Here is a 26,960-nt window from a genome sequence, read left to right on the forward strand (position 1 = left end):
CAAGCCACTTGTGAGCATAGCTTTTATTTGACTACCGGGTCCAGAAAACAAAGGGGAAATGCACAAGGTCCAAACCTAGAAAGGAAACTTTTAAATGTACTGGAGGACCAGAGTGGCCTGCTGGGCCATGAGCTCCTGTTCAGGTCCAACCTTGAGCAGTACTGCATGGTGGAAACAGCCTGGGCTTCACTGGAAGCCAGGAGACCTGGGTTTGACTATTTAAAGCTATGTGGGATTAAGAAAATGTGGCACATGTACACCACGGAATACTATACAGCCATAAAAAAGGATGAGTTCATGTCCTTTGTAGGGATGTGGATGCAGCTGGAAACCACCATTCTCAGCAAACTATCGCAAGAACAGAAAACCAAACACTGCATGTTCTCATAGGTGGGAATTGAACAATGAGAACACTTGGACACAGGGTGGGGAACATCACACACCAGGGCGTGTTGTGGGGTTGGGGGAGGGGGGAGGGATAGCATTAGGAGATATATCTAATGTAAATGATGAGTTAACGGGTGCAGCACACCAACATGGAACATGTATACATATGTAACAAACCTGCACATTGTGCACATGTACCCTAGAACTTAAAGTATAATTAATAAATAAACAAACAAACAAAATATAAAATAAAATAAAAAATAAAGCTATGTGACCTAAACGTTGGTTTCCTCATTTATGAACCTTGAACCACAGTGCCTGACTCATACTTGATGCTTCAAAAAATGTACATGCGTTTAAGCTCCCAGACTGTTTAATCAATGTTTCAGCAGCCAATTAAGTGACACAGGATATGTTTTGTTTCAGGGACAAACATAATTTATTTCTAGGTTATATTTCATGTCACAAACTGAGCCACAGAAGCTGCCTGTCTACCCTCAGCCCTTTCTCTCTGACCAGCCTGCTGAGCCCACCTGGATCATGCTGGCTTCAACTCTTCGTTTGTATCCCATCGCGGGCCGTGAACCCCTGTGAGAATGTGATTAAAATTATGAACTCGCCCCCAAGAAAAATGCATGTACACATAAGCACACAAAGTTGGCATACAACTGTGAGGGGTTCACAGAGTCCCTGAAGTATATCCTCAGACTCTAGCTGAAGACCCTGGGTCTAAACCATGGCCTGCAGAGGACAGCAGGGCAGCTGGAGCCCACACTGAGAGCTGCATTCAGGGAAGCTGGGGACACTGTAGAACTTGATGAGTTTTTTGAAGGCACTTTTCTTCAGCATCATCATCTCTTCTGGAAACCTGGAAAAGATTCTGACCCTGGAGGAGCCCCCATTCTTCACAGAGGCCTCTGTGGGCAGTGGCTTCTGAGCACTCACTGGCACGCTGTTGCAGCTGAGGGAGCGCACTGTCTTCTTCTTAGTCTGCACAGATAAGTAACTGAACAGGAAGGAGGACAGCTTGTGCTTGGTGGCATCCGGGGCCTCTTCTGAAAAGCAGTCATCAACTGGGTCCGGGAGGCTTTCATGATGGCGGCCGTTTTCCCTTCTCATGGGACCGGCTCCCACACACTGAGGCTGCTTGATGATCTTCCTGGCCTGGACTGGATCATCTCCTGCCCCACTGACAGACTGAAGTGACGTTCCACCGGCCCAGGCTCTGGCGCCCCTGATTTGGGGGATGAGGTTCCCAACCCGAGGGCTGGGTTGGGAAGTACAGTGCTGACTCAGGATGAGAGTGGCAGCATCTCGGATGAGATTCCAGTCTCTCAGGATGTCATCCCTAGTGGTAAACTGGGATGTCACAGTGAAACGGATGATTAACTTGTCCTGGATAGTGGCCGGGATGAGGAAGAGATGGCCAGCTTTAGCTATTTCCTTTAACACATTTTCTGTGAGACAATTAGGACCCTGTTTGAAAAATAAAGAGAAGTCTCCATCACACCCCTGTCAGCATCCCCAGAGCCCAGCATGTGTGTTTCCCAGAGGCTCTGGAGCACCATGTAACATCATTCACAGAGGGGCTTGGAAGATGGTATTACCTTTAGACGAAAAACCACCAGGCCAAGGTGCCTCTTGGCAGGAATTTCAAAGGAAGGGTCATTTCTGACCAGAGATTCAAAATATTTAGCCATTTCAGTACCCTGGAATTGCAAATATAAAGAGAACTGAGATTCACCATCGGACAAGGGATTAACTATGCATAAACTTTCATACTGCTAAATAGTTTTAAACCAGTGCCACCTTCCCATCACAGAGACCTAGGCGGCTTCTGCCTCATTGTCATCTCCATTTGATTTTGCTTATATTCCAAGCTGGAAAATCTCCAGTGGCCCCCTGTTTCCTGTCACATCAGATCCACCTCGAGAACTCATCTCAGGGCCCTCTTTCAACTCAGTCCCAGAACCCAGAAGGCATGTGCTTTGCAGTCCAGGCAACCTGACCTCAACTCCTGGTTTCACAGCTCCTGGACCAGCCAAGTGGGCAAGTAAGGGCCAAAACCCAGCCCATGCTCTGCATCCCCAGCCAGGTGCCTCATGCAAGCTGCATCTGCCTAAAGGAAGAGATGCCTGTTTCTAGGGCACATAAAGTTGCCATATGGGCTAGCGGCGGCCCTGCCCCATCCTCAGCCTACATGCTTCACTTGCCTCTCAAACCTCTTCTCACCCTGTACCCTAAATGCCCTTTTCATCCCCTGTTTCTGACATTCCATAGAGAATATATTTTCACATCTTGTCCCCACCCACCATGGAAATGTTTTGGACCTGGTTAATGGATACAGAGTTTCTGCTCAGGATGATGAAAAAGTTCTGGAAATAACTCCCACAACATTGTGAGTATACTTAATGCCACTGAATCGTGCACTTAAAAATGAGTAAAATGGTACATTTTATGTTATGAATATTTTGTTACAATTTTAAAATGTTAAAGGCTTTGTATTATATTAATCTTCCACTGAAGTTCATGTCATCTTTTTAAATGTCCTGGGGTTCTTTGCTTTTTGTTTTTAACCTAGGATTACTAACTAAACAAGAACAGGACTTGCCTTTTCTTTTCTTTTTAAAAAATTTCTCCAAGCATCCAGAAGAGTTCAATAAAATATTTCCTAAGTAATTATATCAATTAGTTCTCACACTTGCTACTCTATTTCAAGAGAGGGCAAGGGAGTTAGCTGATCGTCTTTGTTTGTTTGTTTGTTTAAGAGGGTAGGGTCTTGCTTTGTCACACAGGCTAGAGTACAGTGGCATGTTGCACAATCAAAGTTAACTGCAGCCTTGAACTCCTGTGCTCAAGTAATCCTCCCACCTTCACCTCCTGAGAAGCTAGGACTACAGGCACGCACCACCATGCCCAGCTAAATTTTTTAACTTTTTTGTAAAGACAGGGGTCTCACTAGGTTGCTCAGCCTGGTATCAAACTCCTGGGTTTAAGCGATCCTCCTTCCTAGGCCTCCCAAAATGCTGGGATTACTGGCATGAGCCACCATGTCTGGCCCTGATCCTGTCTTTTGACTATAATGAAATGAGTTTCTCCAAATCTTTCTCAGAGCCCCTTACTCCCCTGCGTGGTCAGTTTCAAACAGCACAGGACTTTTGACCTGCTCCATTTCTAACCTGGGCCCCTTCATCCCTCCTGAGGCAACCTGGTGATCCCTTGTCCTGGGAAGTCACCATATTGATGCTGAACTTAGTGCGGACACTCAATCAGCATAGCACACCATAGCCCAGACTCCTGAGCTCAACTGAGCTTCCCACCTCAGCCTCCCAAGTAGCTGGGACTACAGGCACGTGCCACTGTGCCCAGCTCAATCTTTCCATTTTTTAGAAGGAACCAAGGGAAAGTGACTTTCCCAAGTGACAACAGGGAGATCTCCTCCCACTGTGCTTTTATCCCTCCTATAACTCATGCTGTTTGCAATAACAGAAGCAGAGGTCAGGGGAGAGGAAAACACAGAGCACAGGCAGCACCACCACCTCCAAAGCCCCACTTTACAGGTCATGAAAAGAGAGCTGCTGCCAGTGCCCTGCACTGCTCTAGGTCAACGGCAGGCACTGTGCAGCCATGGCCAAATATAGCCCCCACCTGTGCTTGTAAAGTTTTTTGGAACACAGCATTCCCATTTGCTTACATATTGTCTATGATAGCTTTTGTAGTACAGAGGTAATTACAATAGAGTATGGCCCACAAAGCCAAAAATATTTACTATCTGGCTTTTTATAGGAAATGTTTACCAATCCCTATTGTAGGTGATAGGAGATGAGGATGATGATGATGATGGTGATGATGATGACAGCTTACAATTAGATGAAGAAGGAGATGATGAGGGAGGGGAAGAAGAGGAGAAGAGGAAGAAGTACTCATTGAGTACTTAACTGAGTAGTAGGTAGACCCTATGCTAAGGGCTGCATATATATTATCTCATTTAATTTGAGAGAGGTGGTATCCTTTTCTCATTTTTATAAATTAGGAAGGCATGGCCAGGGGTGGTGGCTTATGCCTGTAATCCTAACACTTTGGGAGGCCAAGGTAGGCAGATTGCTTGAGCCCAGGAGCTTGAGATCAACCTGGGCAACATGACAAAACCCCATCTGTACAAAAAATACAAAAAATTAGCCAGGCATGATGGTATGTGCCTGTAGTCCCAGCTACTCAGGAGGCTGAGGTGGGAGGATCACCTGAGCCTGGGGAAGTCAAGGCTGCAGTGAGCTCTGATGGTACCACTGCACTTCAGCCTGGGCAACAGAGATCTCATCTCAAAAATAAATAACAATAAATAAATAAGGCAGACAAATACAGAAAGGTTAAGTAATTTGTCTAAGGTCACCAAATAGTAAAGGGTAGAACTAAATTTCCATTCCTTAAGGCACTTCTCTGTAACAGAGAAATATGAAATTTAATTTTATATAACTTTCCAAGAGCTCAGCGTAGTAGAAAGCAGCCCAGAATTAAAGATTTGTAATTGGGAGGCTTCGGGGGAAGTCCCAGGCCTTCTTCCCTCAAGCAGGGCAATTGCTCCCTCTGAGCCTTGCCAGATAAGAGTGACCACCCCAAGCACTGTGCTAAGAATCTAATGAAGAACTAGAATGTATTTTTGCATTGAAGGCATTATGCAAGTGTTAATAATTATCATCACAGTCAAGTTGAAGAGATAAAATTAAATCATATCAAACAACTTTGTTTTAATTCCATTTCTTCTATCGTAGGACACTGGAAGAACTTTGAGCTCAGTTTTGTAAAGGTGTTTGAGTAGGTGATCATAGGAATGCTAATGAAGCAGAAACCAGAACAGATGGAAAAGGCAGAAAAGCTCCTGGTGGAAGCAGAATTTAATCCATTCACAACATTTGGAAAGGAGAGGGCAATTCAGGTGAAGGACACGGGTGAAGGTGCAGAGATGGACTGAGCATGGGGTCTGGATGGGTCAATGAAATGCCCAAGCTAAGGTAGGAGCTGATCATCAAGTCCTTGAAAGCCAGGCCCAGGAGTGTGGGCCTCACATATGGTAGGCAATGGGGTTGCTAATAGGAATTCAGGAGTTTGACTCGCAGACGGAAGTGCTAAGGGAGGTTGGTCAGGATCTGCACATTGAATATCCAGTCCCAAATTGTAAGCAAAAAAACTTCCTAATTACTTGTAACCTCCACCAACCATTCCCCACCCACAACCCTCCAGTCTTGAGTCTGAGTTTCTAGAAACAGCACAAAGTGCCTAAAGTTCCTCAATATTGTTGGTGGCAGCTGCTCATTGGTAAACCAGTGGTGATTACAAAGGTAAAGTTACCAACATTAAAACCAGTCATATGAAACTGGAGAACATTATGTTAAGCAAAATAAGCCAGGCACAGAAGGACAAATTTCACATGTTCTCACTCAAGCATGGGAGTTAAAAAGCAAGCAAAGTGAGCTCGTGGAGACACACAATAGAATGAAGGTTGGCAGAGGCTGGGAAGGGTAGTGGGGAATGGGGGATAAAAAGGTGATAGGTAACAGGTGCAAAAACACAATTAAATAGATCTAAGGTTAGGTGGCACAATAAGGCAACTGCAGTTAACTATAATTTGCTGTACATTTCAAAATAACTAAAATAATGGACCTAGAATGTTTCTAACACAAAGAAATGATAAATGGTTGAGTGTGGATACCCAGTTACCCTAATTTGATCACTGTACATTGTAGGCCTGTATCAAAACCTCACACATACCCCATAAATAAATGCATAATTATTACATAAGCATAATAAGTAATTTCTTTTTAAGTTTTAAAAAGTCATAGTTACCGCTTCCACCACTTCATTTTGGTTTGTGTTTGTTTAACCAAGAAGGAATTCCCTACAGGCAAGGTGGAAGGACAAAGCACACATAGGCAGAAAGGATAGTGTCTCCAGCTTCCCCTGCCGCTTTTATCAATGGCTTTGTCTTGCATGTGGGCTCTTGTAGAAATGGGAGACCACCACCAGTGGCCAGAGGTCTTAAGTCCCGCCTCTTCCATGAAGAACATGGGAGAGAGGCTGTGCCTGTCTCATTTACCTCAGTGTCCCTTTCTTAGCACAATACCTTTGTAATTGCTGAATTGAATAGAAATAAATTAAGCCAAATAGGGCTTCAATAAATGCCTGTCAATGCAGGGAGGTTTGTTCCAGACTTGGTAGGTCTACCTGTCCAAGCCAGGAGAGCTTTGTTTAAGGCATAATCATAATAGTGCTAAAATATTCAGCCAGCTGTGACCATCGAGCTAATTCCAAAGCAGATAGGATCCTACCCTGGCCACACACACTTCCCCTTGATTTACTTTCTCTTTCTCTCTCTGCAAACCAGACTCTGGGGCCATCCCTCCCCAGTGCTCACTGACAGCAAGGGGAACAGTGAGACACTCAGCAGAATACAGGCATCAGGCAGCCCTCGGGGCATGTTGTGCTCAGCGCTCCTCAGGTTAACAAAGAGAAGCAAATCCCAGGAGCTGAGGAACAGGCCCAGACACCTGAACCAGACACCGCAAATCTCCTGGGCAGATATGCAAAGTAGAAACCAGCTTTCCTCGTCAGGAGAAAACAGAGGAACACAGGCTCAGCCCCCACAGTGGCATGCTACATACATGTCTGACATGTGCTTGAAGATTCTTCACCCCAAAGGACCGAATCACGAACCAGAGTTTAATAGACCGAAACCGTCGGCTCAGCGGGATCTGCCAGTGCTAGAAACAAAGGAAAACAGTGCCCACGGTTAGAGACAAGGGCGCGCCACTCCCTTGGGCATTTCTGGGCATTATCTGTTGCCTGCCCAGCCCTCTAGGGATGAACGGTGTCACCATGACTCCGGAAGCTGTTGCTAAGGAGTAAGCCAAGCTTCCCAACAGTTGCCCCATCGTGTGACCAAGTCACTGATGAAGGTGGCCAATAGTCACTTGTCTGAGAGCCAGACAAGTGGAAATCAAGTCCATTACCCTGAACCAATGAGAAGGGCACTTTGCTTTAAATTGCTCCTTTAAACATTTCATCCCAGCCCAGAAATTCAACATAAGGGCAATACATTTTCACTCTAAATGAATCTATATTCCTTGAATAGCAGAAAATAAAGTCCTATTTTGATCCCCACCAAAATGTAAAGTATAGTGGTTAGAGCACAGACACTCGAGTCCTGCAGACTGAGGTTTTGCCTCCAGCTCTGCCACTTACTAGCTGTGTGACCTTGGGTAGTGCCACCTCACTGGCTCAGCAGTGCGGGACGTAAAGAACCAACTGCACCTCCCGGGGAAGTGGCGTGAGGACAAAGAACGCCAAGAGCCTCAGAAGAAGTTGTCAGTAGGTGTTGGCTACTTCGATTATTTTAAAATGTGAGCTACAAATCACAGTAGCATTTCTGTCTAGAGCCAAGATGATCCCTATTTAACCTCACACTGCCTTGTTCATTTTCCTGTGAGATTCGTGTGATCTGAGGGGCATCACTCCAGCTGTCAGATTTCAAATGAGCAATGAAACTTCTGCCTCTGTTAGATGAAAATTGATCCTTTGCTCCTGGTGGCCAAATTCAACAGAGCTTAAAGTTCAAGGTTGCAGCCACCACAAACCTGAAAATTTCCAAATTAATTTCAGACTGATTTCTCAGATCTGAAAATAGAGCAGAGGATTTGGAAAACACTTGCAGTTATTATAATGAGTCATGTGGTTTCTAATGACGTCTCCCTCAAATGTCAGAAAGTTTCTACCACAATTTCTGTTGACTAAAAATAAATGTTTGTCCCACTGCGTATTTATCTGCCTGTGCACAAGATTATCAAATCCTCACAAATGTCCTCACCTTGACCCTTCACCCCAGTTTCCTAAGCCAGGCACAGTTGGGACATCACCCCTTTGTTGATGGACAAAGTTTCCCCAGCATAAAAGTACTAAGCCTTTGATTTCCAAGCAAAAAACTCTGTTGTGCTGAGGACCAGCTTGTGGCTTTTGTGCCAGCAGAGGGCATCAAAACCTGAAAATGGAACAAAATTGCTGTAACAGGGAAAGCGTCAACTCCACCTCTTGTCCATGGACACTCCAAGAGAATAATGAATGGATGATAGGGGTCATCCCTTAAAAGTTTCTGATTTCCAGATAGTTATAGCCAATTTATTTCATATATAGAAAGAGCTACTTTATTTTACCAGCAAATAAACCAGGATAGGCAGAGGTGATTTTATTTTGACTTCTTCACAATCTTCCTCATTCCCAGTTGCTCCTTTGCTTGTCACTATTCCAAAACTGATCCGTGCTGACTCAGCAAAGTGGTTCTAGCCAACATTTTCTGCTGGATCAAAAAATCTGGACATACAAAGGCTGACAGGACTCTTCTGTACCTTGAGGCATCCCCAGCCTCCTCTGTGTCCTTGTAAGGTTTTGCAGGGCTCCCCTGCCAAGGTCAAGGTAATGCTCCCTCCACTGGTGCTCTCTGTCCAGTGGGAGGCAGAAAAGAGGGAGCTTCTCTGCTGTCAGAGAATCTAGCCCTGATTTTAGGCGATTCCAGGGCCCCAGGGATTAAGCACCTAAGTCTTCTCTCCTGGGATGCTGCCCTATTTTTGGCTCTTCTCAGAGCAAGACGGAGCTTCTGTTCAAAGCTGCAGCCACCTGGGTGGGAAAGACACTGGGCCCATGTGAGAATAGCTATGAGGACCCTCAGGATCATGACAAAGATAGCAGCTTCACTTTTCTAGGAGTTTCTTCATGGACTTCAAAATCAAATCCGTAGGATTAAAGGTGGGGGGAAGGATAACTGTCAGGCAGCACTTTCTGGGTGGAGAGGTAAAAATAATTAAGGTTCCCCAGAGCAGGGCTGGGAAGAGTTTACTGTAACATTTTTATGAGTTATCTGGAAGAGAGAGAGCACTGTAAAATCTCCAAACTCCTGGGAATGAACCCTGGGAAGATCCTGAGGCACTGTGGTAAATGAATTTAAAGGGTAACATGAAATTCAAAAGGGCAAGGGTGAACATAATGCTCCTCAGTTATGATGACCCAAATACACTGGTAGGAGAATCGGCATCAATTCACACTCAGGAAGCAAACCCACAGTTATCGCTAAAGATATCTGAACCTTGGGCTGTTCTGGAATTTTTTTAATTTTTCATTAAAAATCTCTGAAAACCCACCAGAAAGAGCAATGGAGACAAAGAACCATTATTTTTCTTTATTTACCTCTAGAGGGTCTTCTGTCACTACCAGTAAGCCATGAGGCTTACCGCTGCAATTCTAATCCAAAAGCTTCAAAAATCTAGAGGGTGTGGGCTGGTCCAAGGGAGAATAGCCAGTATAATCAAGTGATGACGAAGGTATTATTTTAAGACTAAAAGGGCAAGACACTTCAGTTGTCCAAGAAGATAAGATAAAAGCATCTCTTCACAAGGAAGGACATTTAACGGGGGTCAGACACTGCTCTCAGCGCTTCAGTGTATTAATTTGTATAATCCTCACAGCAAGCCTAAGAAGCCAGAACTGTGGTCATCAGCCTCATTTGACACAAGAGGAAATCTGGACACAGAGTTTAAGTCACTTGTCCAAGGTCACACAAGTTAGTAAACAGAAAGCCAGGACTCCAATACAAGCCATCTGGTTTAGCACCTACATGCTTACCCACTGTCATAACAAATCTCTGCAGCTTTAAAGAAGAGCTTTCAGAAATACTATGCCTACCATATATCGAGCACTTGCCACACGGTTATTGTGCTAAGTGATCTACACGTGTTCCCATTTAAGCTTCACAATACCGTGTGAATCAGTGCCACTATTCTCATTTTACAGATGAGGAAAGCGAGGCTCAGAGAGGTCCAGTTAGTTTCCCAAAGGGCCGCTGCTGCAATGGAATTCCAAACCAAGCTCGCCCCTACTCTGCTCTGCTGCCTTCGTCGGCCAGGTAATGTGTAATACATTCGTTTACATCCCTGTTTCCCCTACAAGTAAAGGAAGGGCTCATCCTCAAACTGTGGAGTTAATTTGTAAGAACTCGTTTTTCTAAGGCAAAATACTGGCTGAGGATGTGGGATCAAGAGAGTTGAGGTTTGCCGGCGCGGTGGTTCACGCCTGTAGTCCCAGATACTTGGGAAGCTGAGGCAGGAGAATCGCTTGAATCCGGAAGGCGGCGGTTGCGGTGAGCCAAGATGGCGCCGCTGCACTCCAGCCTGGTTGACAGAGCGAGGCTCCGTCTCAAAAAAAAAAAGAAAGAAAGAAAGAAAAAAGAGAGAGAGCGAGAAAGAGAGAGAGAGAGAGAGTTAGAGAGTTGAGGTGCAGCCAGCTGGGGAAGTCAGGAATGCTCGGAGGCTTCCAGAACCTCACACAAGTCCCGCAGCCCGTCACTACCACAGAGCTGCCCCACAGCGCCTCTGTCAGGGACGAAAAAACAAAAGCGATTTCAGCAAGAAGGCTCTTTCCCCACCGGGGAAATTCTCCACCCTGCCCTGCTGCTGGGTAGGAAACAAAAAAGATGATCCTAGATGGAGGCAGAAGGAACTGGTCCACCTGTGACAGGAAGAGCATTTCTAGGAATTAAAAAAATGCCACAAATATTCAGGAAATGTGCACACTGCCTCAAAGGCTGGTCTCATTTTCAACCATTTTCTGGGTTTCATTCTATATACTTAGGGACAATTAGAAACCAAGGTACGCATTGGCAATATTCTGAGAGGAGCTCATAGCGTGCTGCCTTCTGAAGGGAGCCACCGTCCAGATTTTGGGGGGTCAGACGCCCGAGACCACTAGGCTGCCTGTCCCTGGCCACTCACCATGAAGTCGGTGGCCACGCCTGAGTTGGCATGCCTGAGGTAGATGGGATTCACACTGAAGGTCTGCTGAAGCTTGTACTTGTCCTTGACCCTGTGGGTTTCCAAATGGGCATTAGTGGCTGAGGTCTCTCCAGAGGAGGCAAGGCTTTCCCGCATGCTCAGAGCTGGGCTGCTGCACTCACCAGAACCCAGTACAGTCAAAATGCACCATCATCCACTTGGAAGGATTAAAGGTGAAGGAGTCGGCATACTCAATCCCCTTCAGAAACCCCCGGAACTCGGGGCACAGGAAGGCAGTGCCTGCATAAGCAGCATCGATGTGGAGCCACAGCCCCTCACGGGCACCTGAGGAGGCAAACATCACCCGGCTGGAGGGGAGGATGAAGTGGGGAAAGGTGTCTCTCACCTGGCCAAGCTGAGTGGTGGGCTGCAAGGATGATGTGCTTTGGCTAAATGAGAAATGGAGGGGTGTGGAGATGGGAGCAGGGGGAGTCAGTCTGAAGAAGTGGGGCTGAAGGAGGCATCGTTACCTCCTAACAGGGAAGTCTACAAAACCTCGCCCTTGCCTTTTTCTTCCACTGGGTAAAGAGCCAGCACCCTCTTGGCCTCAACCTAGAACATCCTGGCACAGAAATCAATTTCCCACCAGCACAGAGAGCAATGTTAGCGCAGCGAATACAAAAGTTAGAGGGTTTCTTGCTTGGGGGTTAAACGGTCCCGTCTGGGTTTCCTCTCTGCCTTTAATCTCTCCCATGATTTTCCCTACCCAACCCTTTTCCTTTTCTGAAGCTAGAATAGAAAGCATTTCTATTCTAGCCTAATTCACACTGTATTTTGGATATAGCCTGCATTAAGTAAAGGTCAACATACGAGTAAGAGGATGAGAAAACCAAAGCCTCTCCTCCTGTCGCCTCCTAGGACAGGAGGCAAGGTAGGGCACCTCTAACTCTTGTCACACCACTGGGAAAGGCAATGTCCAGGGATCCCTGGAAGACAGCCTCATGACCTTTGGTGGTTCTTCCCATGTCTCTGCATTGACCAAAGAGGAGCAGAATAATCCCATAGAGCTAGTCTCAGGTTCTTGCTTTAGGAGACATTTAAAAATGTATTCCTTGTCTTCCTAGCCAGAGAGGGAAGGTACTTACAGATGGGGCCCAGCTCTGACAGACAGTCAAACGCACAGACCCCGGTGGTCCCTAGTGTTGCACAGACCTAGGGGAAAATGAAGGCAAGTCAATATAGGAGGGTAGGCTCGTGTGACACATTTGGCCTGAGAAAGATTTCACCACACATGTGATCTTCTCCCATCCATCCCACCAGAACAGTGTATATTTCAGACTGTGTTTTACCATGACTCATAAGAAACACATTTTATATAACAATCTAGTACATGTATACATGTGTATTTGGAAAAAAAGTTTCATAAAACAATGCATACTCTGGCTATCTGTGTGTACTCTAATATTTTATACTATATTTCTTTTTAATGCTGGTTATGACCCACAAAATTTATTCTACCACACACCTATGGATAGCACCTCATGATGTGTAAAATACTGTATGGGAGGATCTTTCTGCTTTTGTGTGCAGCATGTTACTTACCTAAATTCTGCCAAAATTCCTTCCACACATCCAAGTTCTATCATTCTAAGCTTAGGCACACATCCTGACTTACAAAGACAGGCACCAAGCCCCGCTGCTTGTCTTCCTCAATGGCCTTCTGAAGAGCTTCCCCTCGGAGTGAGAAGTTGTCATCCACAGGCAGAAATTTCATCTTCACAAGGGATATCAAACCAGCCTTTTCCACGGAGGAGTGAGCCTAAAAGGGTCACAGAAACCTGTCAGCAAGAGTCGTCCTGGAATGATCACTCCCCAGAAACTACTGAAGCCTAAGACTCGGGGAACCGAATACGATCATTGCAAGCTTGTCTTCCCTACAGTTGCTGGAGACAAGCTCCCAGGTCTGAGCTGCCCGGAACCCCAGCGTACTCACATCTAGAAAAAAATTGCTCAGGGACCAAGATTCCAGAAGCCAAGCACCAACCTGAAGGGCTGTCCTGCATCGGGCAACTCACCTGGTCAGAGGCATAGGCCACGAGTCGGGCATTCAAGCAGGACTCATCAGCATCGGGCTCAGACGTTTTCATTTCCAGGATTTTGTTCTTCCTTGCTGCCAGCAGGGCAATCAAAGTGGATTCACTGACCGTGCTCTGCAGGGGAAAAGGATTACCATGGCAGCCTTTCTGTGTTCTCTTGCCAAATTTCCCCAGGTTTTGTTTCTCTCTCTCTCTCTCAATCTCTCTCTCTCTCTCTGTGTGTGTGTGTGTGTGTGTGTGTGTGTGTGTCATAGCTATTCACAGAAGGAAATACACAGCTTCTCCTGCCCAAGGTGCCTATCTCCCTCCCCAACTTGCATTCCTATTCTACCTTCTAAAATAAGCTTGCACCTAATACCACTCTCTCTATTAGAGAGGCCACAGAAACCGAAAAAAGAATGTTCTGTCCCTCCTGGATGTGTTTGCTCCCCATGTAAAATATATTTAAAAGAAGAACTCTCAGTTTATTACACAAATGGAAATGGAGTTCGATTCCCCAGGGAGAGAGGATCCTGGCCTGTGCGAGAGGCTGGTGACTTGGGCCCATTTAGTTGTCAATAGCTCTTGTGACCTTGGGCTAACATTTCCCCTCCAGAAGACTCTTTTCTGTCTATGAAATGGAGAGCATCCCTTTAACTGCTTCCCAGGATGGAAGTATAGATTATCCAAACAAGGGTTGGGTAGGATTTTGCTTGGCCATGATCGTGGAAATCTTCAGGGCCACCTCAGAAATTTCACAGGAGTCTTTATGGTTCCTCATCATTCATTCACCCAGTCTTTGATGTCGCTGCTTCTTGAAATCTTCAAGTAACCTATAGCTGATAGAATCCTGCTAAAAAGGCCTGGCAGACACTGTCATGGAGAGTGGTGTGGACCAGATCCCATAGATATTAAGTGTCTGGGAGTTACTCCATAACAAGAAAGCTATTTATGTAAAGAGGTACATAGCGTAATAATAATAATAATCAGCTGGGTGCAGTGGCTTGCGCCTGTAATCCCAGCACTTTGGGAGGATCCCTTGAGTCCAGGAGTTTGAGACCAGCCTGGACAACATAGTGAGACCCTGTCTCTTAAAGAAAAAAAAATTAGCCAGGTTTAGTGGTGCACACCTGTAGTCCCAGCTACACGGGAGGCTGAGGTGGGAGGATTGCTTGGGCCCAGGAGGTGGAGGCTGCAGTGAGCCATGATGGCACCACTGCACTCCAGCCTGGGTGACAGAACCAGGCCCTGTTTTTAAAAATAATAATAATAGTAACAACACCTTCCATCCATATTGCAATTCCTAGTTTACAAAACACTTTCTGGCATTCTACTTGCTCCTCACAACACCTCTTTGAGATAATTATGATTCTTGTCACACTAAGATGAGGAAAGGGATGCTCAGAGAGGTGATGGGACGAACTCAAGTTCACATGGCTGACGATACAGGAGAAAGCATGGTTTGGATTTAGACAGGCATGGGTTTGAATCCTCGTTCTTCTGCTTATCAGCTGTGTAAGCTAGGGCAAGTTATTTAATCTCTCTGAACTTCAATGATCTTATCTCAAACATTGGGGAATGGTACTAGTCACCTACAGGGTTCCTGAGATAATTAGATGAAAAGCAAGATCATGCACCATAGACATTTAGCATGTTCTCCCAAATATGATATCCAAAGTTGTAACTATTTGCTGACAACCCAAAATGTCCACAACATGCAGCAATTTGTCTTTCTTCCGAGGTTGAGATTTTAATCTTGCTGCAAGGCTGGAGTGAGAGAGGGAGTCACTCAGCTAGCAAGAGGACCCAGTGAACTTCCTGGCTCTCATCTCAGAGCGACATGGCAATTTTTTTATTTTTTGAGACAAGGTCTTCCTCTGTTGCCCAGGCTGGAGGGCAGTGGTGCAATCATAGCTCACTGATGCAAAAGCACCTAAGCTTTCTGGGAGGCACCCAGAAAGCTCCACTACTGTTGAAAAAAAGAAATATTTGAAGAGCCATTATTTGACAACTATCCAAAAGATAGGGTCAGAGGATGCCATTAATCAGTTTATGCTGTTAGTTGCTCTCACTGCAAGGGATCTCCTGAACCTAGCAGGGAGAGAGAGAGAAGTCCTCCCTTGCCTTCTCCTTTCCCCTTTCACCGTGAGATGCAAAATGGGACAACAAAAGGGAATTGTCAGATTATAGACTACGAAACCCGAATCAAGTCATACTGGACATGTGATCATGTGTTGGCTCTTTAATTTCTTTCAAAGGAAGTAGCAGCACATGTGAATGAAGCAGAAGCTGAGGTGGGAGTAGAGGTGGAAGCTGTGATGATGGTGGTGTTGGTGATGATGGTGTGGTAACGTGGGGGAAACTCCATGGAGAACGGGAGAATTTCCAGGTTAGGGTTTGGCTTGTCTTTCACTACTTAGCCCCCATGCTAGGCGAAGCTTTGCCAAGGGAAGTACCTGCAGGACGCCTCCGCCCTGGCTGCTGGGGTGGTAGTGCAAGAAGTGCTCTGGAAGTCCCAGCATTTTTGCCAGCCAGTCCATGACATTCATCTCTAGCTCTGTACACGCAGGGCTGGATGCCTGAGAAAGGAAAAGGAACTTCAAACTGCACAGCCCCTGGGCACTGAGGTGCCCCCACGAGTTCCAGAAACATGTCTGCCCCTGATGGTGTCAATGGGAACCTTTCTGGAAAAGGGGTCAATGTTAGGCCGTGTGCCTCTCTCCCGGTCCACGCTCTGTCAACCAAAAAGAGAAAATAATGTGGGGTTTTGGATTCATGCTGCCCTCAATGAGGCGAATTCTCCAAGGCTCTATGGAGAAATAGCCCTAGAAATCGTTGGCTTGGATTTGGTTCTCCAAGTCCCTAAAATACATAGCTGAGAAGTCCTCAAATGACCAGGGGGAAGTTTTAGGACTAAGAACGTACTCTTTCCTGGAAAAGATATGAATACCCCCGCCCTCCCACCCACACACCCGTAAGAGTTCAGGCTTAAAATAAAAAGATGTTCTAGAAGGCTTTTTGGCACCATTTAAAGCTGAGTGGTGCTTAAGGGGTTATTAAGGGAAGTCTCAGGATGTATCTCCAGCTACTCAAATACGAGAGCACAGGGGAAGTGGCAACCCAACAGGCATCAAATTGCTTAGTTAAGGTCACAAACTGTGGCAATAACCGGATCTATATCCAAATCTTATCTGTGTCTCTATGAGCTGTGTGATCTGGGGGAGATAAGTTGCTTAAGCCTCGATTTCCTCACCTACACAATGGGACCAATACTCATGATTCCATAGGGTTAAAGGATGCAATGAGAAAATTACAATAAAGCATAAGCTTCAAGAATGTAGCCATTGTTAATATTTATTGTGGAGCCATATTCAGAAAGGCAGGCAAAATATGTCTGTCCTAGGATGCCACTCCCTGCTACGTTCCCCATTGCCAGTAGTTACAGCCATTGCTACTCACCCAAGTGAATCCCAAGCAGTTGATGGCATCAGCCAGCATGTCTCCTAGCAGGGAGGGCCAAGAGGTGAGGGCTGGGTAGTAGGCGTGCATATGGGGGCTCTGCCAATGTACCACCTGGAGGCAGAGCATGCACACAGTTGGCACCAGGAGGCTTTCTTTCTCCAGAGACCATCTCTGGCAAGGTGAAGTGTCACTCTAGAGATGGGCTGACACTTTTAAGCAGAAATAAGTGACACAACTCCATGAAAATCCGACTTGTTAACTGGTGTTCTTGCCACTCACATGGCTCATGTCCTATGCTAGATCATCAGTGGAGCCTTTTCATATATGCAAAGTCCAGAGGGGAATATGCAAAAGGAAAATTGCTAAAGTAATCCAGTTGTGGGATTCTGAGTGGTATTCACATTAGTCCCCAATACTTACCACTCATGCCGCCCCTGCCCAGGAATAAAAGGAAGGACAGACTGTGAGCTCTAGAAAAGTAGACTGCTTGTTTCATCCAGTTTCTTGCAAAAGGCACCTTTTGTTTTATGGAGCACTGAGCTCTCTGGGCATGCAGCTCAGAGGGTCAGGGTGAACAGGTTCAAAGCTGTGCTTAAGCATCACATTGGGAATGTAGTGAGGAGAGGAAACAGTAGAGAGGAGAGCCCAGACCAAGCATATTGGAGGCCAACCTCCAGGCTAAGCCCTGAGCCCACAATCAAACCCGGATGTAAGGAGGAGCTGAGTGGGCAGGGAGGGCCCCCCATCAGAAGTCAGAAGCAGCCCCAGTGGTTCATCTGCCTCATGGATTATCTAATCTCTCCTCATCTCACTGCTCTGCAAGCATGCCCTGTTCCTTTCTGCATTTATGTCTTTGAGCAATACTGTGTCCCCTGATACAAAGGCACTCACCATAAAGACATGACCTTCCAAAACCCACCAGTTTTTAGAAAGCTACTAAATATTCATTTCCTACTCGAACTCTCCCCTAGCTCCCACAGCTCCCTTCGATCCCTTCCCTGAGTGATGGAACACTATAATTCTAGATGTTTCACTCTACTGAGGACTCATTCGATAACCTCTTAGAACATCATCCTGTTCTTTACTGTGCACAAATACTCAGAGTCCTTGAAGAACAAGGGCCTTGTCCTGGACAACATGTATAGTATAAGGAGCATAAGAATTAAGTCCAAGGACACAAGTTCCCATCCCACCTTGGTCCCTAACCAGCTGTGTGACTGTGTAGATTTACCATGAAGCTAATGAACTTAAGCTCCAACATACCATGTTTATAGGGGTCTCTTTTGAGATTCATTCTTTTTTCTGAGACAGATTCTCACACTGTCACCAGGGCTAGAGTGCAATGGCACCATCTTGACTCACTGCAACCCCCGCCTCCCGGGTTCAAGCAATTCTCCTGCTTCAGCCTCCCAAGTAGCTGGGATTACAGGTGCCCACCACCATGCCTGGCTAATGTTTTCATATTTTTAATAGAGACAGGGTTTCACTATGCTGGCCAGGCTGGTCTCGAACTCCTGACCTTGTGATCCGCCCACCTCAGCCTCCCAAAGTGCTGGGATTACAGGTGTGCGCCACCGTGCCCAGCCTCATTCTTTTTTGTTTTTCAAGAGGAGGTCTCAAAAAGCGTTTACAGTACAGACCCCCTAAAACCAGGAGCCTATCCTGCACTTTCTTCAACCTCAGTTTCTCATCGTAAAATAAATCCTGTCTCCAAGGGTTGCTGTGTGGGTGGAGGCGTGGGCAAGAAATGTGTGAAATGTTAACGGTAAACTAATCATGTGGGGGACAGACACATCACATATCCTGACTTGACTCAGAGAATCAAACCTCTTCCTCCGATTTTCACCATGCAAGACTCATGACCGGTAATAACCACATCTCCTGCTCTCCATGCCTTCTCTTACTTACTTCTCACAGGACCTTATGGGGTAGGGCCTATGCATTATCTCTGTTTTACAGGTGAGAACTGGGGCTGGCACAGAGAAGCAACATCCCTGTGGTCACACATACCCCATACGGACAGGTGACCGCAATGAGACAGAAGCCCAGACACCTGAGCAGGGTGGTGTCCTGACTTTTTCCATGGGAATGCCCTCTCTCTCTTGTGAAAAGTAAATGAGGATTGTCTAACCAGGGTTGGAATTAAAGGGGAAAGAGAGTTTTTCTTCTCTTATTTTCTAGGTGGTGGCAGTAAGAGAAAAACTAATTCAGTTTTCAATGAGGCACTGAGCAAAATGAGTAAGCAAAGGGCCAACTACTTTCAGGCCAGCTCTCGGAGGCTGGTGTGGCCTGAGAGATGAGTTGAGAGATTTGACCCTTATTATCACTGTGTTTAGTGACAGTATTTTGGAAACCCCAGACAAGGGCTTCTACCTCCTAGCCCTATCAAGAGACAATAGTCTGTTCTCGTAAGATAAATAAGATAAAATAAGCCAGAAGGGCCCTTATCAAAAACAAACAGACCTCTCTTTCCAGAAATGAGCTTCACCAACCACACCCACAGCAACTGCTGTAATTCCTTTCAATCAAATGAATCAGCTCCTCTCCACCTCTTCTGACAGTTACTTTCAGTCTCACTCTCAGATTACAGTTAGCCCCTCAGCAGATTACATTTTACAGAATAAAAACCAGGAGATAATCTTATCAGGATCTAGCCTCCGTAAACCTTACTGATACTGACATTTTCAAAAGATACTTGTGAAATAGGCTGAATGGTCAAAGAGATGAGTGGCTTTATATGAAATTGCCTTCATGGCCAGGCGCAGTGGCTTAGGCCTCTCATCCCAGCACTTTGGAAGGCCGAGGCAGGAGGATCACTTGAGCCCAGAAATTGGAGACCAGCTTGGGCAACATGAGACCTTGTTTCTGTTGCTTTAAAAAAAAAAAAAAATCAAAATTGCTATCAATTTCTGAGCTTGAGTATTTTCCCACCTCTGCCTCTAGCATATTTTTGTCACTTTTTTTTTTTTTTTTTTTTTTTTTTTTTTTTTTTTTTTTTGAGATGGAGTTTCGCTCTTGTTGCCCAGGCTGGAGTGCAATGGTGCTATCTCAGCTCACCACAATCTCCTCCTGGGTTCAAGCAATTCTCCTACCTCAGCCTCCCAAGTAGCTGGGATTACAGGCATGCGCCACCACGCCCAGCTAATTTTGTACTTTTAGTAGAGACAGGGTTTCTCCATGTTGGCCAGGCTGGTCTCGAACTCCTGACCTCAGGTGATCAGCCTGCCTCGGCCTCCCAAAGTGCTGGGATTACAGGCGTGAGCCACCGCACCTGGCCTTTTTGGCATATTTAAGTCAAAAGTTCTTTGGCAATGATGAAGGCAAACCTCAAGTTGGCCTCAGGAAGAGCCTCTAAACATGTGTGGTTCAGAACACAAACGCCCTAAGCAGGGAGAGGGAGGACACAGCCTGTGTGGGGGTGCGGAACCAGAGAGGCAATGCTAGGGGCCCAGGCTTAGCCAGGCACACTCAGGCACTCACCAGTAGAGGTGACAGAGGGTAGGAGAAACAGCAGAGCCTGTGAAGTAAGACCGGTCTAGGTTAAAATCCTGGATCTACCAGGTGCTAATTCTGTGACTTTGGGCAAGACAGTTAAATTCTCTGAGCATCAGCAGTTTCCTCATCTATAAAACAGGGCCACTGGGAAGATTAAATGAGAGAGCATGTAATGTGGCCAGCACAGAGCTGGCACGTGGCAGGGAGCCCCGCCACAGGAAGGGAGTCAATGCTACTTTAGCATGAGCACATGGCAGAGCTCCTCACCGCTGCTGGCCAGGGGTGTCATCACCACCCATCAAGGCAGGCTCCAGCTCAAGCTCATGCATCAGCCAGCTTCCATCAGCTTCCTGGCCCTACCAGCACTATCTCCGGCTGCACCCTCCGTCATGGAAAGTATCAATGATTCAGGGAAAGCCCCTTCTTGCTCTTGAAAAGCAGCTTAATCACCAGACCTCAGAGGTGACAGGAGGGGTTGCTGGGGCCCACTCAGTTTCCTGGACCAATGCAACCTGGTCACCAGAGTGTCCTTGCGGGGATGTGTTCCCCACTTCCTTCCTTCTCTTTGGTGTGGTCTCAGACACTGTATAGAAGAGTCCCTGGCTCCGTCGTCGGGGCCAGGCACTACCTCCAGCTTCCTCTCCGCTGTCTTACTACCCACAGTTGTCCTTTCCCCTCAGAAAAAAATGTTCTCTTCTCCACCCATCCCATTAGACTTCTACACTTCTGCCAGACTGTGCTCCGGAATGCAGGTGTTCCGGCCAGCCCTGCCCTGGCATCATAAACTTCTTGCCATGGCACAACTTGGAAAAAAAAAGAAAAAGAAACCTAATACCAGTCAAAGTCCTGCCCTCCACACTCCTCGCAGATGGTCTGGGGTGTTGGTGGCCAAGTGGCTGAAGGATGCATTCTCATCCCAAGCTGACACAAAGCGGGCCTTTCTTCAGGCCACCACCCACCCTTCTGTACCCTGAAATCCAGATCTGCCCTTGTGGTCACTGTGTCTCACCCCAGGCATGATGATTCGTTCAATGTCCCCAAAAATGCTGTCCCAGCTGTCGGGGTCCTCAGGAGCACTCTCAGGCAGCTGGGCTCGCAGGTAGCCAGGCTGCACGTCTGGCGTCACACGTCTCTCCCGCACAGTGTTCAGGTACTGGCAGATGTAATCCACCATCTCTCTCCCTAGAAGTGACATAGAGAAATCAGGCTGAGGTCCCCTGACTGGGCCTGACCGATTTGTGCCCATCCCTCTCAGGTCCGGGCCAAGAGACTTGGTAAGGAAGGAGATGGATTTGGCCAGGCACGGTAGCTCATGCCTGTAATCCCAGCACTTTGGAAGGCTGAGGCAGGTGGATCACTAGATCAGGAGATCGAGACTATCCTGGCTAACACGGTGAAACCCCTCTCTTCTAAAAATACAAAAAAATTAGCCAAGCATGGTGGCAGGCGCCTGTAATCCCAGCTACTCGGGAGGCTGAGGCAGGAGAATCGCTTGAACCTGGGAGATGGAGGTTGCAGAGAGCCAAGATCGCACCACTGCACTCCAGCCTGGACCCAAAAAAAAAAAAAAAAGAGAGAGACAGATTCATGGGCCGAGGGTAGGATCTGATCCCCTGCACAACCTTATCTTCAGAATTTAAAAAAAGAGTAAGGGAGTGAATGAATGATGGAGGGAGATTCTGAGTGAGCAAATGAACAAGAGGGAAAATCTCCAAAGCACAAAACTCTAGCGCCAAAGTGAAACGTTTCATTTTCTTTCCCCTTCTTTTTTCCACTTCAATTTTGATTGTCTCTCCTACCTTTCTTTCCTTCTCAGAAACAGAACATCTATTAACTACTTTATAGGTTCTTTGTATCTACAAAGATATTATTTGTATCTACAAACTCTATAGCTCTTTGTATCCAAAAAGTGTTACACACACACCCACCAGTTATATCTGGTAGCACAGATGGAAAGATTCCATGCCCAGTTCCAATAAAGGACAAAAAAACTATTTTTTCACCATTCCCATTGAATCCGTTATTATTCATCTTTTTTGGACTCATATGAGGACTTAAATTCAAGAATCTGATTAAAACTGTAGGCTTACATATACACAGAACTTTGTGTATAATATCTGAGGCTCACAGAATTCCTAAAGCACAATCATGGGTCCACACCAAGCCCCCTGCCCTGGCCTGGGAAATGTGGCACCAAATCTTAATGACTTTCTCTCCCTCCCTGCTGCCTCCATCAACACATCAGTGCTTAGGATATTTTTTAGATGCTAAAAAAAAAAAAAACGTATCAAGTGAATGAACATATGAATAAGGAAGGAAAAAAAGTCAAGTCGAACACTCTGAAACTATTGCAAATTATTTATTCTTTCAGGTTGCAGTCTTCAGTGCCTCTGTTGCTGTGTGTGTGTGTGTGTGTGTGTGTGTGTGTGTGTACGTATTTCTTTGTCTGTCTCAATATCCATTCCTTAGTACTTCCTGAGCTGCTTTTACCTAGGAGAGGGAACTCAGTTTCTCCCCTGTGCATCAGCTTATGCAAAGTTCTTAAGAACAGAACCAGCCCCAGACAACACTGATGAGACAAAGGTAGATTTCCACACCATTCTGTCTTCCTTCTGCTCCCCTTCAGCCCTCTCACATCCTGGTGCTTCTCCAGCAGGGCCCCACCAGAGATCTGAGAGCTCTAGACCTAACCCTCCACAGGTCCAGCAACAGTGCTAAATGTACTTGTGTTCCACTCAGAGGATGAATATCTACAGGAACCCGTTCTCAGCTGACAGTGCCTTAGGAAAGCAACAGAAGAAGCTAATGCACACTAATTAGTGAGTAGAAGGATATAAAAAATTATAGAAATAAAGACATTCAAGATTCTCTTTTAAGCAACTACCTACTTTCCTGCTAAGGGAGAGCCATGTCTGATAACTGGATAACCACTTGGTTTTGCCTGATACAGAGTAGGCACCTACTAAATATTTATGAAATAAATGACTAAATGAAAGAACGCTACTGATAGGTTCGCACATGAAGGAATGAATGTTAAGAAAGAAAAGATTTGCAGTGATCACAGAATACTGAGAACATTTTTTTCTATTTCAGAATATGAACAATCCCCTTTTCCCATTTAGTGGCTCAGGAATCCAAATCCTCTATTTTGTGGGAAAGCGAGGAGGAAAAGCAAGGCACGGTAGTGTGGATGTGTGTGAGAGTGGGTATATGAGAGACAGAATGAAAGGGTGGTTGAAAAAAGTTTTACACTCTGATCCCACATCCCTTTTGCAGAAAAAAAAAAAGTGTTGCTGGTTCCAACTCTCAGAAGGCAATTCTAATGCTCCGGTCAAATGTCACCCCAAAATCTATGGGCCACCCACCAGCAGCTGTTCCTGCAGAAGTAGCAGCAGGGAAGAGGGCCAGGGATGCCTGTCGCTCACCTCTCTCTCTGTACTCCTCAGGCTCCATCATCTCCCTTGGGCTCTGGCTCCTTCTCACAGATGGACACGCAGGAGGTGGAAGGCGTGAAAGGCGTGGAGCAGCCCAGCTTCCCTCTCGCCAGCCCTGCGCACTCCCTGGCAGCCAGTGTGGGCCCTTTATTTAAAGGGTTCTTTCTTTGACCTTAGCTCCGCCCTTCAAAGTCCCTTCCTCTAGGTTTAATTAATTCCACCCTTTCTTTCCCGGTCCCTGTTGAAAACAGTGACCACAACTTTGACTGATCAAGAGAGCCAGGATAAAAGGCGCTTCTAAATTAAGCAGTGCACTTAGCAACCCAAGCCTGCAGGCAGCCTCCAGGTGGATGCGGTAAAAGGGCCCTCAGTTATTTCTGCCCCTGGATTCAGACAATAGAGCTCCAGCCTCAGACAAGCTCTCAGCTCAGTAGACCAGAATAAGGCCAAGGGTATGCAGAAAAAGTAGCATAAATTATTAGTATTATTCCTGCCCCTGTTTCCTTATCAGCAGTAGGGAGGAAGAAACAGGCATTAATAGTGATGTCCCCTGTGCTCAGGAACGGGCAGAAGTTATCATTGACCACAATGGTTTTTCTATTACAATATACCACCTGTTGTTGTAGAGAATGAGAAAACACAGTTATAAGCCAAAAAGAATAAAAATTAAAACATCACTCCAAAATCATCACTTTTAGCACTTAAAGAAGTGAAAGGGGGCACGGAAAGGGACCTGCAGAAACCCCTGCAGGGAGGGGAAACACTATCCTTGGGGTTTGATTTCTGAGTAAAAAGTAATCCAGTGCTTGCAAGTTGCTAAATGCAATAGTCTGTCTGGTTTATTTGTTTCCTGTCGTCCTTCTTCCTCTCTTGGTGGCGTTTTATTTGTTACTGCTTCATCCTTGCAGCTCACAGTTTCTCTGGGTTTCCCTCCTACATCTCTGGCTGTTTGTTTCCTCCAGTGCTGGCACACCTCAGGGCACTGCCCTCCTTTCATCTTTCTTCTTAGGTGGCATTGCCTATTTCTAAGGCTTTTTTTTTCTTTCTTTTTTTTTTTTTTTTAGACAGAGTCTTGCTCTGTCGCCCAGGCTGGAGTGCAGTGGTGCAGTCTTGGCTCACTGCAACCTCTGCCTCCTGGGTTCACACAATTCTCCCACCTCAGCCTCCTGAGTAGCTGGGACTATAGGCGCCCACCACCATGCCCCAGTAATTTTTGTGTTTTTAGTAGAGATGGGGTTTCACCATGTTGGCTGGGTTGGTCTTGAACTCCTGACATCAAGTGATCCACCCGCCTCAGCCTCCCAAAGTGCTGGGATTACAAGTGTGAGCCACTGCACCTGGCCCATTTCTCAGGCTTTAAATGTTACCTATGTGATATGCATATAGGTTTAAACGTACCATTAGGCCCTCCCTATCTTTTGAGCTTCGAAATCTTATATCCAACTGCCTTTCTGACAAATCCTCTTGTATGACTCTGAGGCACCTCAAACTTAACGTATTGCAGAACTGTCTTTGCCCCAAAATATGCACCTCTTCTAGTCTTCCCTATCTCAGTTCATCATCTCTCCATTTTCCATCCACCCATCTATTCACCCCTTCACCATCCATTCATCCAACCACCCATCCATCCATCCACCTATCCCTTCATCCATCCATTCATCCACCCAAATGCTGAAGGCATAAACCTGGAGTCTTCCTTCCCCTTCACTTTCCCTGCTCCCTGCCCAATTCAATCTGGTCAGATTCAGTTCTATTTCCAAAATAAATCTAGTCTGTCAAATTCTCCCCATTTCCATGACTACCACCCTATTCTAGTCCAAGCCACCATCATCCTTCACCTAGACTAATGCAGGAGCCTTCTCATTGGCCTGTTACTGACCATGGGTTCTTGGGCTTTCAATGTAATAAAAATTGAGAAGGCCAAAAGAGTTTTCCCAGACAGGGCTTTATCAGAGCTTATGCCCAGGCATAAGGCAGACAGCACAAGAGAAAGAGAATTCTCTGGCAGGCTCCCTGAAGAGAGTCAGGAAAGTAATTTTAGGCTAAAGTAGGTAGGAACTTTTTAAATTACTACTGAAAAAACTACAGTGAGAAATCACTTCATACAGACTATGATGACTATAATAAAAAAAGGTAACAACAAGTGTTGGTGAAGACAGGGAAAAATTAGAACTCTCATACTTTACTGGTGGGAATGTAAAATGGCACAGCCATTTTGGAAAATAATCTGGAAGCTCCTCAAAAAGCTAAACCTAGAGTTCTTTATGACTCGACAATTCTACTGCTAGGTATATATCCGAGGAAAATGAAATCATGTCCACACAAAAACTTATACATGGGTGTTCATAGCAGAATTATTATAATAGACAAAAGTGGAAATAATCCAAATGTTCATCAACAGATGAATGAATAAAATGCAGTATATCAATACAACAGAATATTATTCCATGATAATAAGGAATGAAGTACTGATACATACCAAAACATGGATGAACTTGGAAACATACTAAGTGAAAGAAACTAGTCACAAAGAACCATGTATTATATTATTTCATTCATATGAAATATCTAGAATAGTCAAACCTACAGAGACAGAAAATAGATTTATGGTTAGAGGTGGGTAGGGAGCTGAAGACTGATGGCTAAGGAGAACAGGGTTTTTTGGCAGGATGGTGAGATGAAAATGTTCTAAAATTGTTGAGTTTTTTGGTTTTGTTTTATTTTGTTTTGTTTTGAGACGGAGTCTCTGTTGCCCAGGCTGGAGTGTGGTGGCGCAATCTCAGCTCACTGAAACCTCTGCCTTCCGGGTTCAAGCAATTCTCCTGCCTCAGCCTCCTGAGTAGCTGGGATTACAGGCGTGAGCCACTGTGCCCTGCTGAAAATGTTTCAAAATTTATTTTGGTGATGGTTGCACACTTCTGTGAATATACTAAAAACTATTAAACTATACAATTCAAAACAGGAAATTTTATAGAATGGGAATTACATTTCAAGAAAACTGTTGATTTAAGAAAAAAAAAAAATGCCCTAAGAAAATAAGGGCTTTGGTGAAAAAATGGCCTAGAGGATTTAGATTCCAGTGGTATTGTCAATAAATCCTTCACAGGAGCCGGGGTGGGAAAAATAATAATATTGACAACGATATGGGAGGTAAAAAATTTGATCTCATGGAGGTAGAGAATAAAATGATAGTTACTAGAGACTGGAAAGGGTTGGTGGGAGCTGGGGGTGAGGAATAAATACAGATTGGTTAATTGGTACAAACATATAATTAGATGGAATTCAATAATATTCAATAG

General features: G+C 45.6%; 1 protein-coding gene across 1 annotated transcript; it reads right to left on the reverse strand.

Annotated features, from left to right (window-relative positions):
- Positions 1-665: 665 nt before the first annotated feature.
- HDC (histidine decarboxylase) lies at positions 666-21,409 on the reverse strand. Its single transcript, XM_008016639.3, has 11 exons — positions 21,237-21,409; positions 16,730-16,843; positions 15,727-15,849; positions 13,271-13,405; positions 12,871-13,014; positions 12,341-12,407; positions 11,378-11,540; positions 11,196-11,286; positions 7,044-7,142; positions 1,995-2,096; positions 666-1,863 (listed from the first exon to the last, which is right to left on the reverse strand). Exons 1-11 carry the CDS (start codon positions 21,399-21,401, stop codon positions 1,117-1,119), a joined length of 1,950 nt encoding a protein of 649 aa, XP_008014830.2. The 5' UTR covers positions 21,402-21,409; the 3' UTR covers positions 666-1,116.
- Between the last annotated feature and the right edge of the window lie 5,551 nt (positions 21,410-26,960).

The sequence above is a fragment of the Chlorocebus sabaeus genome, chromosome 26, assembly GCF_047675955.1.
Source record: "Chlorocebus sabaeus isolate Y175 chromosome 26, mChlSab1.0.hap1, whole genome shotgun sequence".
NCBI classification, from domain to species: domain Eukaryota; kingdom Metazoa; phylum Chordata; class Mammalia; order Primates; family Cercopithecidae; genus Chlorocebus; species Chlorocebus sabaeus.